Here is a 15,170-nt window from a genome sequence, read left to right as displayed (position 1 = left end):
TTCTACAAATAATTGTACGTAGCTAGAACGTCGCAATTGTCGTCATCACGTACGTCTGTCTTGGATGGCAAAACAATTTATGTGGATGAATCCTTCTGATTAAACGGGATTTGTGGCAATTTTTGAAACGCCAATAAGTTATTTATTGACATTTCAGCACTCGAAGACCTTGAATCCATCAATGGAAATGACAGAAACATATGGTAAGCAAAGCAATATTTGGCGTCACTATATGCTATGCGGTTTGTTCTTTTGTCTGGGATAAGAAACAAGATGAAGCTTGTAGGCTAGACAGCCGCCAATAGCAAGCAACTTAGTAAACATTACTTACATTACTTGTCAGTCTATAAGATAGTTAGCTAGTTCTCTAGATCTGTAACACTCGTCGTCAGTAACCGTAACCACTGCTTCTGTTTGATTTGTGAGAAAAAGACATCGCGGCTTTCAACGTCTCTGCTCTTGGCTGCTTCCATGTGGTCAGTCTGTTGTAGTCGTGTGATGAAGTAAATGTGTTATCATAATTTCTTCTCCTTCGTTCTTTTCCAGATTTCCTTTTTAAATTCTTGGTGATTGGAAGTGCGGGATCAGGGAAGTCCTGTCTTCTCCATCAATTTATAGAAAACAAGTGTAAGTGAAATTGTTATTAAATGGATAACTTTCAGAAACAGTATATGCACGTCTTAAATATCACTGGCCTCATGGAGATGGCACTGTAATGTTATATTATGGCACTGTAATGTTATAGTAGGGCACTGTAATGTTATATTATGGCACTGTAATGTTATAGTAGGGGACTGTAATGTTATGGTAATGTTATAGTGGGGTACTGTAATGTTATAGTAGGGTACCATAATGTTATAGTAGGGCACTGTAATGTTATAGTAGGGGACTGTAATGTTATGATACTAATGTTATAGTAGGGTACTGTAATGTTATGGTAATGTACTGTTATGGTAATGTTATAGTAGGGTACTGTAATGTTATATTAAGGTACTGTAATGTTATGATGGTACTGTAATGTTATAGTAGGGCACTGTAATGTTATAGTAGGGGACTGTAATGTTATAGTAGGGGACTGTAATGTTATAGTAGGGGACTGTAATGTTATGGTAATGTTATAGTAGGTTACTGTAATGTTATAGTAAGGTACTGTAATGTTATAGTAGGGCACTGTAATGTTATAGTAGGGCACTAATGTTATAGTAGGGCACTGTAATGTTATAGTAGGGGACTGTAATGTTAAAGTAGGGTACTGTAATTTTATATTATGGTACTGTAATTTTCTATAATGGTAATGTTATAGTAGGGTACTGTAATGTTATGGTACTGTATTGTTATGGTACTGTAATGTGTTATTATGGTACTGTGCTGTTATATTATGGTACTGTAATGTTATGGTACTGTAATGTTATTATGGTACTGTAATGTGTTATTATGGTACTGTAATGTTATATTATGGTACTGTAATATTATAATAGGGTACTGTAATGTTATAGTAGGGTAATGTTATATTACGGTACTGTAATGTGTTATTATGGTACTGTAATGTGTTATTATGGTACTGTAATGTTATATTATGGTACTGTATTGTTATATTATGGTACTGTATTGTTATATTATGGTACTGTAATGTTATATTATGGTACTGTAATGTTATGATGGTACTGTAATGTTATAGTAGGGCACTAATGGTATAGTAGGGCACATTAATGTTATAGTAGGGTACTGTAATGTTATATTATGGTACTGTAATGTTATATTATGGTACTGTAATGTTATATTATGGTACTGTAATGTTATATTATGGTACTGTAATGTGTTATTATGGTACTGTAATGTGTTATGATGGTACTGTAATGTTATGATGGTACTGTAATGTTATAGTAGGGCACTAATGGTATAGTAGGGCACATTAATGTTATAGTAGGGGACTGTAATGTTATAGTAGGGCACTAATGTTATAGTAGGGGACTGTAATGCTATGGTAATGTTATAGTAGGGTACTGTAATGTTATATTATGGTACTGTATTGTTATAGTAGGGTACTGTAATGTGTTATTATGGTACTGTAAAGTTATATTATGGTACTGTAATATTATGGCAGGGTACTGTAATGTGTTATTATGGTACTGGAATGTTATGGTACTGGAATGTGTTATTATGGTACTGGAATGTTATAGTAGGGTACTGATTGGTATATTCACTGGTATCACTATCAAGTTTTTGGATATGTTTACTCTACATTTACATTAGGCTCTATAAGACAACATGACATATGCCAGCAAAGCTTCACTACGACCGTGTGCAACAGAGTCTGTTCTGTCCCATGTAGTCAAGCAGGACTCCAGCCACACCATCGGGGTGGAGTTTGGCTCCCGGGTGGTAATGGTCGCTGGCAAGACGGTCAAGTTGCAGATCTGGGACACAGCTGGACAGGAGCGATTCCGGTAGGTAGCTCTAATTAACAGGATGCTTGTTATCTGATATCTCAGCAGGATGTTCATTTGATCAAATCAAATGTTATTAGTCACATGCGCCGAATACAACCTTACAGTGACATGCTTACTTACGAGCCCCTAAACCCAAAAAAATAATACAGCCTGGTATAGAGGTCCTGGATGGCAGGAGGCTTTGCCCCAGTGGTAGACTGGGCAGTACGCACTACCCTCTGTAGTGGCTTGCGGTCAGAGGCTGAGCAGTTGCCATACCAGGCGGTGACGCAATCATTCAGGATGCTCTCGATGGTGCAGCTGTAGAACCTTTTGAGGATCTGAGGACCCATGCCAAATCTTTTCAGTCTCCTGGGGGGAAATGGTTTTGTCATGCCCTCTTCACTACGGTCTTGGTGTGCTTGGACCATGTTAGTTTGTCGGTGCCCCTGTGTTGAGGATCAATGTGGCCACCTGGAGGCGGCCTGTCAAAGTCCAGGATCCAGTTGCAGAGGGAGGTGTTTAGTCCCAGGGTCCTTAGCTTATTGATGAGCTTTGAGAGCACTATGGTGTTGAACGCTGAGCTGTAGTCAATGAATAGCATTCTCACATAGGTGTACTTTTTGTCCAGGTGGGAAAGGGCAGTGTGGAGTGCAATATAAATTGCATCATCTGTGGATCTGTTAGGACAGTATGCAAGTTGGAGTGGGTCTCTGGGATAATGGTGTTCATGTGAGCCATGACCAGCCTTTCAAAGCACTTCATGGCTACAGAAGTGCTACGGGTCAGTAGTAATTTAGGCAGGTTACCTTAGTGTTCTTGGGCACAGGGACTATGGTGGTCTGCTTAAAACATGTTGGTATTACAGACTCGGACCAGGGGACGTTGAAAATGTCATTGAAGACACCTGCCAGTTGGTCAGCGAATGCTCGCAGTACACGTCCTGGTAATCTGTCTGGCCCTGCGGCCTTGTGAATGTTGACCTGTTTAAAGGTCTTACTCACATCGGCTGCGGAGAGCGTGATCACACGCTCTTCCAGAACAGCTGGTGCTCTCATGGATGTTTCAGTGTTATTTGCCTCGAAGCAAGCATAGAAGTTGTTTAGCTCTTCTGGTAGGCTCGTGTCACTGGGCAGTTCTCAGCTGTGCATCCCTTTGTAGTCTGTAATGGTTTGCAAGCCCTGCCACATCCGACGAGCGTTGGAGCCGGTGTAGTACGATTCGATCTTAGTCCTGTATTGACAATTTGCCTGTTTGATGGTTCGTCGGACGGCATAGCGGGATTTCTTATAAGCTTCTGGGCTTGAGTCCTGCTCCTTGAAAGCGGCAGCTCTAGCCTTTAGCTCAGTGCGGATATTGCCTGTAATCCATGGTTTCTGGTTGGGATATGTACGTACGGTCACTGTGGGGACAACGTCATCGATGCACTTATTGATGAAGCCAATGACTAATGTGGTGTACTCCTCAATGCAATCGAAGGAATCCCGGAACATATTCCAGTCTGTGCTAGCAAATCAAGCCTGTCGTTTAGCATCTGCTTCATCTGACCACTTTTTAAAATTAATTGAGTCACTGGTGCTTCATGCTTTAATTCACACATCTAAAAGTAAAAGGGATTTAATTTCTATATTAGGACGAGCAATGTCGAATTCCGGAGTATAATGAATATATATATATATACAGTGCTTTCGGAAATTATTCCGATCCCTTGACCTTTTCCACATTTTGTTACGTTACAGCCTTATTTTAAAATGGATTAAATTGCTTTTTTTACCCTCAATCTGTACACAATACCCCAGAAATGTTTTCTAATTTATTAAAAAATAAAAATGGAAATATCACATTTACTTAAGTATTCAGACCTTTTACTCAGTACTTTGTTGAACCACCTTTGGCAGCGATTACAGCCTAGTCTTCTTGGGTATGACGCTACTAGCTTGGTTCAACTGTATTTGGGGAGTTTCTCCCATTCTTCTCTGCAGATCCTCTCAAGCTCTGTCAGGTTGGAGCGTTGCTGCACAGCTATTTTAAGGTCTATTCAGAGATGTTCGATCTGGTTCCAATCCGGGCTCTGGCCGGGCCACTCAAGGACATCCCAAAGTCACTCCTACGTTGTCTTGGCTGTGTGCTTAGGGTCGTTGGCCTTTTGGAATGTGAACCTTCACCCCAATCTGGAGGTCCCGAGCGCTCTGGAGCAGTTTTTCATCAGGATCTCTCTTTGCTCCGTTCATCTTTGCCTCAATCCTGACTAGTCACCCAGTCCCTGCCGCTGAAAAACAACCCCACAGCATGATGCTACCACCACCATGCTTCAAGGCAGGGGTGGTGCCAGGTTTCCTCCAGATGTGATGCTTGGCATTCAGGCCAAAGAGCTCATGTGCCTTTTACTGAGGAGTGACTTCCGTCTGGCCACTCTACCATAAAGGCCTGATTTGGTGGAGTGCTGCAGGAATGGTTGTCCTTATGGAAGGTTCTCCTATCTCCACAGAGGAGCTCTGCCAGAGTAACCATCAGGTTTTTCAGTCTCTCGCTTCCAGCTTTGATGCACCTGTACTGACCTCGCCTTCTGGATGATAGTGGGTTGAACAGGCCGTGGCTCGGGTGGTTGTAGTCTTTGATGATCTTTTTGGCCTTCCTGTGACTTCGAGTATTGTAGGTGTCCTGGGGGGCAGGTAGTGTGCCCCCTGTGATGCGTTTGGCAGACCGCACCACCCTCTGGAGATCCCTGCGGTTGCGGGCGGTGCAGTTGCTGTACCGAGCGGTGAAATAGCCCGGCAGGATGCTCTCAATGGTGTATCTGTAAAAGTTTGAGGGTCTTAAGAGCCAAATGTATTCTTCCTCCTGAGGTTGAAGATACACTGTTGCGGAGCCTTCACCACACTGTCTGTGTGGGTGGACCATTTCAGATTTTCAGTGATGTGTACGCCGAGGAACTTGAAGCTTTCCACCTTCTCCTCTGCGGCTCTGTGGATGGGGGCGTGCTCCCTCTGCTGTCTCCTGAAGTCCACAATCAGCTCCATTACTTTGTTGGCATTGAGGGAGAGGTTATTTTCCTTGCACCACTCCACCAGGGCCCTCACCTCCTCCCTTTCTTGTCATTATTGGTAATCAGGCCTACTACTGTTGTGTCGACTGCAAACTTGACGATTGAGTTGGAAGCCTGCATGGCCACGCAAGTCATGGGAGAACAAGGAGTACAGGAGGGGGCTAAGCATGCACCCTTGTGGGGCCCCTGTGTTGAGGATCAGCGTAATGGAGTTGTTGTTTCCGACTTTTCCCTTTGACGTAAGTATTAGTGGATGCTACATTATGTTCTACATCATGATGTTGGAAAGAGACGGCTCCTCTGTCTGACACTCTTGTTTCCCCCTGACCTCAGATCAGTGACTCGCAGTTATTACAGAGGGGCAGCAGGGGCTCTCCTGGTTTATGACATCACCAGGTAAGACCCTGATTTACACTAATCCCAAATTAACCCCATATTAGATGACAGTGGACCAATTTAATATTTTACTTGAATATACTTCTGTGTCTCTGGGTATCCAAGTCGGGAAACTTACAATTCCCTGACCAACTGGTTGACAGACGCTCGGACACTGGCCAGTCCAAACATCGTCATTATCCTCTGTGGGAACAAGAAGGACCTAGAAGCTGACAGAGAGGTCACTTTCCTTGAGGCATCCCGTTTTGCCCAGGAGAATGGTAATGACCCTGCATACTGAGTGATGGTTGTGACTATAGATAAAGGATATTGATTACTTAATTAGTCCATGTTGTTATAAAAACAGAAGTGATGTTCCTGGAGACGAGCGCCCTCACCGGAGAAAACGTGGAGGAGGCCTTCCTCAAATGTGGTCGCACCATCATCAACAAGATAGAGTCGGGTAATAACGCAGAGCAATGTAGTGCACTAGTGATATATAGGCATCCACATTCGCTGAAGTGCTAACTGTATATTTGGATGAGTTTTCTCATGTTTAATACGTCGATGTGTCTCCTCTGTAGGTGAGTTAGACCCAGAGCGGATGGGCTCAGGGATCCAGTATGGTGACACGACGGTGAGGCAGCTTCGCCAGTCGCCACAGGCTGGCTCAGAACAGGGCAGAGATCAGTGCAACTGTTAAAGGCTAATGCTAACCCAGCTCTAAGACACACAAATCCCATGTCTCCAGGTAAGTAAGCTTGTATTAAACCTACACTGATAAGTATGGCTCCTTACAAGTGTTTTGTATTTCTTCAATTGATAATCTATTAGTGTGAAAATTTTAGGGCTGTCCCCAATTATTCGACTGGTCGATAGGCTGTTGTTCGACCAACATTTTCTTTCGAAAACTACAACAACAAAAAATCCTATTTCCTGAATGGATTTTCTCAGGTTTTCGCCTGCCAAATCAGTTCTGTTATACTCACAGACATTATTTGAACTGTTCTGGAAACATTAGTGTGTTTTCTATCCAAATATACTCATTATATGCATATCCTTTCTTCTGGGCCTGAGTAGAAGGCAGTTTGGGCATGCTTTTCATCCAAAATTCCAAATGCTGCACCCTACCCTAGAGAAGTTAATGAAGCTGCCAGTTGAGGACTTGTGAGGCGTCTGTTTCTCAAACTAGACATTCTAATGTACTTGTCCTCGTGCTCAGTTGTGCAATGGGGCCTCCCACTCCTCTTTCTATTCTGGTTAGAGCCAGTTTGCGCTGTCCTCTGAAGGGAGTAGTACACAGCGTTGTATGAGAACTTCAGTTTTTTGGCAATTTCTCGCATGAAATAGCCATCATTTCACAGAACAAGAATAGACTGACGAGTTTCAGAAGAAAGTTCTTTGTTTCTGGCCATTTTGAGCCTGTAATCGAACACACAAATGCTGATACTCCAGATACTTAACGAGTCTAAAGAAGGCCAGTTTTATTGCTTCTTTAATCATCTTTAAACAGTTTGTTGTGCTTACATATTTGCAAAAGGGTTTTCTAATGATCAATTAGCCTTTTAAAATGATAAACTTGGATTAGCTAACACAACGTGCCATTGGAACACAGGAGGGATGGTTGCTGATAATGGGCCTCTGTACACCTATGTAGATATTCCATTAAAAATGAGCAGTTTACAGCTACAATAGTCAATGACAACATTAACAATGTCTACACTATATTTCTGATCAATTTCATGTCATTTTAATGGACAAAAAAATCAGCTTTTCTATCAAAAACAAGAACTTTTCTAAGTGACCCCAAACTTTTGAACGTTAGTGTGTGTGATTATAATAATTTATTTGATGGCACACGAGACACCGGTCTTATTCGCGGCCATCTCAGTGAACTAATCCATTGCGCCGACCACAGGGATGGCACAGTCAAAGGGGAGTGTGGCTGCACAATGCATTTCTCTCTCCAGAAATCCAATTTGTGCATATTCATTGTTTCATAACTTAATTGTGATTTTTTGTTTGTTTTTGCGTTTGATTGTTAGTGTCTATCAATTCCCCATTACATACAGCACCAGTCAAAAGTTGGGACACACCTACTCATTCCAGGGTTTTTCTTTATTTGTACTATTTTCTACATTGTAGATTAATAGTGAAGACCTGAAAACTATGAAATCATGTAGTAATCAATTCTAAATATATTTGAGATTCTTCTAAGTAGCCACCTTTTGCCTTGATGACAGCTTTGCACACTCTTGACATTCTCCCAACAATGTATTTGAAAATATTTCCAGTGCTCTCCCTTTCGATAACCACTCAGAGTGAAAGGGAAAAATGTAATTCTCTGATCATAAAATAGTTATACCGATTACTTCTTCTTCCTTGCTAAATAGCCTACAGCTGTGTCTGTCCCGAGCTCACTGGCTCTGGAAACTCTGAGAGCCCAGAATATTTTATACAATGTTGCAAGGACAGTTTGTTGCAGACAGGCAATGCGTGGCCAATGTGATTTATAGGATATTTATTTTTAATTAGGATATTTTCTACCTGCAGGCTGCAATATTTTTATTTGTTAGCTTTATAGGCTATTTTTACATATTTGGCGATGGCAGTAGAAGTAACTTTTTAGGTTTATCATTTCCATTTAGATTTGGATAGAATTTTGATTAACCACATGACAATGATTTTGAGATATGAAAAAGTTATTATAAATTAAATTAAACTGTTTTACGAAAACGTGCATATGAACTGCCGGTAGAATTGGTCAAATAAATTGCCATTCCACATGAGAAGGTTTGCAGACTCCTCGTGTAGCCTATTACTGACAACTTCAGGAGAGTAATGGCAAAATTTATGAAAGCCAGTAGCAGAGGGAGGATGGTCAAGTTTTTTCTTCTTCTGGTTATCTTGATCTCTGTCTCCTTTAGTCGGCCCTAGATCAGTTAAATTATTGGTATTTAGCGAACTGGGCTGAATTTGTACACCGGGCAGAGAGATATTTAACATCTTTCCTTTAACCGTCTCTGCACACTCAGGCTTTTAGAGGACTGCCCTGTGACTTTTGACACCTGCTCCTGGAAAATTGCTGGAGAGACCCTGTGTGGAACTTAAGGCTGGGTTAGCGTCTTGATCAGGAACTGTGATGTGAGTATCTGCATCCAGTCATTGAGCTACTCTTCTCCAGGCCTGTCTCTCTCTGACTACTGCTCCGCATCGCCAGGGACTACAAGTGACATCAGCAGAGAGACCTGACCAATCAGAGCCAGGGCCATGGACACACATCAGGATGTTTGTTTTCAATGTCTTTATTCAGAAGCAACAGCCACAGCAGCTCATACACCTCTCACTGTTCACTCTATTGATATAAAGCTGGTGAAAGTCAGGTCAAAGCTTGTAGACAGTGATGGGACTGACATGGTGTAAGGAGAACACAACACCAGACATTTGTGTTCGATCTCTATAAAAGTTTAGCCTATTTATTGGTTGTGTTGAAAAATGTTGTGAATATATCAAAAGGAAATAACATTTGTGACATTGGTGTACAATGTTTTGAGACTGTAAAAAGCAGGGAACTTCTATGGTAGTCACAGTGTACACATACAGTACTGTGTGAGTACAATTTTGACAATGTTAATACACATATATACATACACACACAAAGTATGTGGACCCCCTCAAATTAGTAGATTCAGCTATTTCAGACATAGGTGTATAAAGTCGAGCACACCGCCATGCAATCTCCATAGACAAACAGCAAGAGAATGGCCTTACTGAAGAGCTCAGTGACTTTCAACGTGATGCCACCTTACCAACAAGTCAGTTCATCATATTTCTGCCCTGCTACAGCTGCCCCGGTCATTTGTAAGTACTGTTATTGTGAAGTGGCAACAACTGCTCAGCCGCAAAGTTTTAGGCCACACAAGCTCACAGAATGGGACCACCGAGTGTTGAAGTGCGTAAAAAGAATCTGTCCTCGGGTTGCAACACTCACTACCTAGTTCCAAACTGCCTCTGGAAGCAACGTCAGCACAAAAACTGTTCGTCGGGAGCTTCATGCTCTCCATAGCCGTGCAGCCACACAAGCCTAAGATCACAATGCCAGGCGTCGGCTGGAGTGGTGTAAAGCTCGCTGTTGGACTCTGGAGCAGTGGAAACGCGTTCTCTGGAGTGATGAACCACGCTTCACCATCTGGCAGTCCGACAAACGAATCTGGGTTTGGCAGATGCCAGGAGAATGCTAACTGCCCCAATGCATAGTACCAACTGTAAAGTTGTTTCAGCATGACAATGGCACCAAGCACAAAGTGAGGTCCATACAGAAATGTTTTGTTGAGATCGCAGTGGAAGAACTTGACTGACTTGCACAGAGCCCTGACCTCAACCCCATTGAACAACTTTGGGATGTTTTGGAACGCCAACTGTGAGCCAGGCCTAATCGCCCAACATCAGTGCCCGACCTCACTAATGCTCTTGTGGCTGAATGGAAGCAAGTCCCCACAGCAATGTCCCAACATCAATGGAAAGCATTCCCTGAAGAGTGGAGGCTATTATAGCAGCAAAGGGGGGACCAACTCCATATTAATGCCCATGATTTCGGAATGAGATGTTTGACGAGCAGGTGTCCACATACTTTTGTTCATGTGTTTAGGAGTTGGAGGGAAGCCCAACAGTCGTTTGTTTGTATGTATGTATGAATGAATGAAGACAGTGTGCATTGGATCTGGATGACTCATAAACGTCAGGTTAGGGGGAAAACAAATATGTATTTTACATGTGAGGTATTGTGCAATGATTATGAAAGGGTTGAGGCCATATCTAAATCCACTCAAACCAGATTGTCATTGATGGGCCGAAGTAAAGCACAAACGTGAGTATCTCCATTTTTAAAGTTGTTTGTGTGATTGGTTTTAGTAGATGCATATATCTGGACTATGAACTTACATGTGACATTTGTGTGCTAGATAATTATTGAACTGAAGCACTGCCATCCCTTTGCAAAGCCTGTATGATCTTAAATTAATAAATAATTAAACCAAATGAATTACACTTTCTCTATCACTTCCCATTGGTATGACTGTGGCTGACACACATTTTACACACCCCTGTTCCGGAGTCAGATCCTACACAGGATGAATCATCTTCAGTGGTTAAATTGAGCCAGAGCTACCTGGCTCCTGCACCTTGGGTTAAAGGGAGAGCCACGCTCCTGCACCTTGGGTTAAAGGGAGAGCCACGCTCCTGCACCTTGGGTTAAAGGGAGAGCCACGCTCCAGCACCTTGGGTTAAAGGGAGAGCCACGCTCCTGCACCTTGGGTTAAAGGGAGAGCCACGCTCCAGCACCTTGGGTTAAAGGGAGAGCCATGCTCCTGCACCTTGGGTTAAAGGGAGAGCCACGCTCCAGCACCTTGGGTTAAAGGGAGAGCCATGCTCCTGCACCTTGGGTTAAAGGGAGAGCCACGCTCCTGCACCTTGGGTTAAAGGGAGAGCCACGCTCCAGCACCTTGGGTTAAAGGGAGAGCCACGCTCCAGCACCTTGGGTTAAAGGGAGAGCCACGCTCCTGCACCTTGGGTTAAAGGGAGAGCCACGCTCCAGCACCTTGGGTTAAAGGGAGAGCCACGCTCCTGCACCTTGGGTTAAAGGGAGAGCCAAGCTCCAGCACCTTTCATGATCAAAGAGAAAAGTTGAATAAAAAGTCAGATAAAAGTAGCATAAACTAACATTAGGGTTGTGGTTGAAGAGTTTTTTTCAAAATGCTATATATACACACATTTTTCACGAGAAACGAATGCTTATACGTACCTTTTTGTGTTTAAAATATTACTGTTCTCGGATTTTAAATTAATAGAATCATAGGTGTGTATTAAAATGCGTTGTTGCGAAACGCTATAAGTATCGTATCCTGTATATTTAACAAATTCAATCCATTATAAATTCAGTCTCATGCTATAGTGTTTGGTTAGAGTTAGGCCTTGTCCCGAATGGCACTACTTTTGACCAGAGAACAGATGTCATTGTTTTTTCGTTTTGCAACTAAATGTGATTATTTGTCTCTCTAAAATTACGTCCATTTAGTGATAGGTTTCAAACAAATGTAACAGGGTTGGTTGTTTCCACTTGCCTCTAAAGAACGGGATATTTAATGTTCAAGCATTCTTATTGGTTGGTTCATCTCTGATGACTAAGGCGTGTTGTGATTGGCCCCGCTTGCAGAGAGGGGGAGATCGCGAACATCAAGTCTTCCCAGTATGAAAATGTGATGCAAGGTGTAGGTCACGTTCTGAATACTGTTTTCTATTTTACAATGTGTACATGATTGATTTTTACATGTGTGGGTATATGGTAGGGATTGAGGGGCTTTGGCATATGATTGCTGTAAATAAGTGTTAGTTAGCATACACCGATTTCATGTTCACATAAGCCCACTGCTAACACAGTTGTCTTCATGCTACAGATTTTGCCATCAACAGCCATCAATACCGTTAAGCCCTGCACAACTAACGTGCCGTTTCCTTTTTAACACCATAAATAAATTATGCTCAACTGGGACCACTGGCTGATGCGTTGTGTTTTGTCCAAATAAATCACAAGGAGAGTACGATGTACATCTGTTACACTGGTGCCGTGACCCGGATCACTGGTTGCTGCGGAAAAGGGGGGGTGTAACCGATGTGAGATGGCTAGCTAATAGCGTTTCAATCGGTGACGTCACTTTATCTGCAAGGGCAGCGTTTTTTTTGTGGAGTGATGGGTAACGATGCTTTGTGGGTGACGTATTCAATACCATGATTGAATAGTGAAACACCAATCTCAAATTCATTAAACAATAAAAGTAAATTTACCAACATTTCTGAAAATTGTAGTGTTTTGGAATGAAACTCCAGTTGAACCGGATGTGGACATGATACTACAGTTGTTGGGGTTGAACCAGATGTGGACAAGATACTACAGTTGTTGGGGTTGAACCAGATGTGGACATGATACTACAGTTGTTGGGGTTGAACCAGATGTGGACATGATACTACAGTTGTTGGGGTTGAACCAGATGTGGACATGATACTACAGTTGTTGGGGTTGAACCAGATGTGGACATGATACTACAGTTGTTGGGGTTGAACCAGATGTGGACATGATACTACAGTTGTTGGGGTTGAACCAGATGTGGACATGATATTACAGTTAGGGTTGGGGTTGAACCAGATGTGAACATGATATTACAGTTAGGGTTGAACCAGATGTGGTCATGATACTACAGTTGTTGGGGTTGAACCAGATGTGGACATGATACTACAGTTGTTGGGGTTGAACCAGATGTGGACATGATATTACAGTTAGGGTTGGGGTTGAACCAGATGTGAACATGATACTACAGTTGTTGGGGTTGAACCAGATGTGGACATGATATTACAGTTAGGGTTGGGGTTGAACCAGATGTGAACATGATACTACAGTTGTTGGGGTTGAACCAGATGTGGACATGATACTACGGTTGGGGTTGAACCAGATGTGAACATGATACTACGGTTGGGGTTGAACCAGATGTGGACATGATACTACAGTTGGGGTTGAACCAGATGTGAACATGATACTACAGTTAGGGTTGGGGTTGAACCAGATGTGGACATGATACTACAGTTGTTGGGGTTGAACCAGATGTGGACATGATATTACAGTTAGGGTTGGGGTTGAACCAGATGTGGACATGATACTACAGTTGTTGGGGTTGAACCAGATGTGGACATGATACTACAGTTGTTGGGGTTGAACCAGATGTGGACATGATATTACAGTTAGGGTTGGGGTTGAACCAGATGTGGACATGATATTACAGTTAGGGTTGGGGTTGAACCAGATGTGGACATGATACTACAGTTGTTGGGGTTGAACCAGATGTGAACATGATATTACAGTTAGGGTTGGGGTTGAACCAGATGTGAACATGATACTACAGTTGTTGGGGTTGAACCAGATGTGGTCATGATACTACAGTTGGGGTTGAACCAGATGTGGACATGATATTACAGTTAGGGTTGGGGTTGAACCAGATGTGAACATGATACTACGGTTGGGGTTGAACCAGATGTGAACATGATACTACAGTTGGGGTTGAACCAGATGTGAACATGATACTACAGTTGGGGTTGAACCAGATGTGGACATGATACTACAGTTGGGGTTGAACCAGATGTGAACATGATACTACAGTTGGGGTTGAACCAGATGTGAACATGATACTACAGTTGGGGTTGAACCAGATGTGAACATGATACTACAGTTGGGGTTGAACCAGATGTGGACATGATACTACAGTTGGGGTTGAACCAGATGTGGACATGATACTACAGTTGGGCTTGAACCAGATGTGGACATGATACTACAGTTGGGCTTGAACCAGATGTGGACATGATACTACAGTTGGGGTTGAACCAGATGTGGACATGATACTACAGTTGGGGTTGAACCAGATGTGGACATGATACTACAGTTGGGGTTGAACCAGATGTGGACATGATACTACAGTTGGGGTTGAACCAGATGTGGACATGATACTACAGTTGGGGTTGAACCAGATGTGGACATGATACTACAGTTGGTTGAACCAGATGTGGACATGATATTACAGTTGTTGGGGTTGAACCAGATGTGGACATGATACTACAGTTGGGGTTGAACCAGGATGTGGATATGATACTACAGTTGGGGTTGAACCAGATGTGAACATGATACTACAGTTGTTGGGGTTGAACCAGATGTGGACATGATACTACAGTTGGGGTTGAACCAGGATGTGGATATGATACTACAGTTGGGGTTGAACCAGATGTGGACATGATACTACAGTTGGTTGAACCAGATGTGGACATGATATTACAGTTGTTGGGGTTGAACCAGATGTGGACATGATACTACAGTTGGGGTTGAACCAGGATGTGGACATGATACTACAGTTGGGGTTGAACCAGATGTGGATATGATACTACAGTTGGGGTTGAACCAGGATGTGGATATGATACTACAGTTGGGGTTGAACCAGATGTGAACATGATACTACAGTTGTTGGGGTTGAACCAGATGTGGACATGATACTACAGTTGGGGTTGAACCAGGATGTGGATATGATACTACAGTTGGGGTTGAACCAGATGTGAACATGATACTACAGTTGGGGTTGAACCAGATGTGAACATGATACTACAGTTGGGGTTGAACCAGATGTGAACATGATACTACAGTTGGGGTTGAACCAGATGTGGACATGATACTACAGTTGTTGGGGTTGAACCAGATGTGGACATGATATTACAGTTAGGGTTGGGGTTGA

The 15,170-nt window shown here is 42.7% G+C and overlaps 1 protein-coding gene across 2 annotated transcripts; it reads left to right on the top strand.

The window, feature by feature from the left end:
* The first annotated feature begins 48 nt into the window (after nt 1–48).
* On the top strand, nt 49–10,891 carry LOC118390229 (ras-related protein Rab-4B-like). Of its 2 annotated transcripts, XR_004826925.2 has the most exons (9): nt 49–203; nt 547–627; nt 2,333–2,447; nt 5,809–5,871; nt 5,977–6,131; nt 6,218–6,313; nt 6,435–6,601; nt 8,886–8,994; nt 9,071–10,891. XR_004826925.2 is itself a non-coding variant. In XM_035780578.2 (8 exons), the coding sequence occupies exons 1-7, from the start codon at nt 182–184 to the stop codon at nt 6,551–6,553; spliced, it is 651 nt and encodes a 216-aa protein (XP_035636471.1). In that variant the 5' UTR covers nt 49–181; the 3' UTR covers nt 6,554–6,601; nt 8,886–10,891. The 2 variants fall into 2 exon arrangements, 1 of the variants encoding a protein (XP_035636471.1); XM_035780578.2 differs by having other exon boundaries at nt 8,886–10,891.
* The last annotated feature ends 4,279 nt before the right edge of the window (nt 10,892–15,170 follow it).

Source organism: Oncorhynchus keta, chromosome 11 (assembly GCF_023373465.1).
Source record: "Oncorhynchus keta strain PuntledgeMale-10-30-2019 chromosome 11, Oket_V2, whole genome shotgun sequence".
Taxonomy (NCBI): Eukaryota; Metazoa; Chordata; class Actinopteri; order Salmoniformes; family Salmonidae; genus Oncorhynchus; species Oncorhynchus keta.
This window is presented reverse-complemented; position numbering and strand designations above follow the sequence as displayed.

Excerpts from the sequence above, each read along its gene's own strand:
- LOC118390229 (XM_035780578.2), top strand. The coding sequence starts at position 182 with ATGGAAATGACAGAAACATATG. Across the intron at positions 2,448-5,808 it reads GCTGGACAGGAGCGATTCCG|ATCAGTGACTCGCAGTTATT; the intron begins GTAGGTAGCTCT and ends CCCTGACCTCAG. Across the intron at positions 5,872-5,976 it reads CTGGTTTATGACATCACCAG|TCGGGAAACTTACAATTCCC; the intron begins GTAAGACCCTGA and ends TGGGTATCCAAG.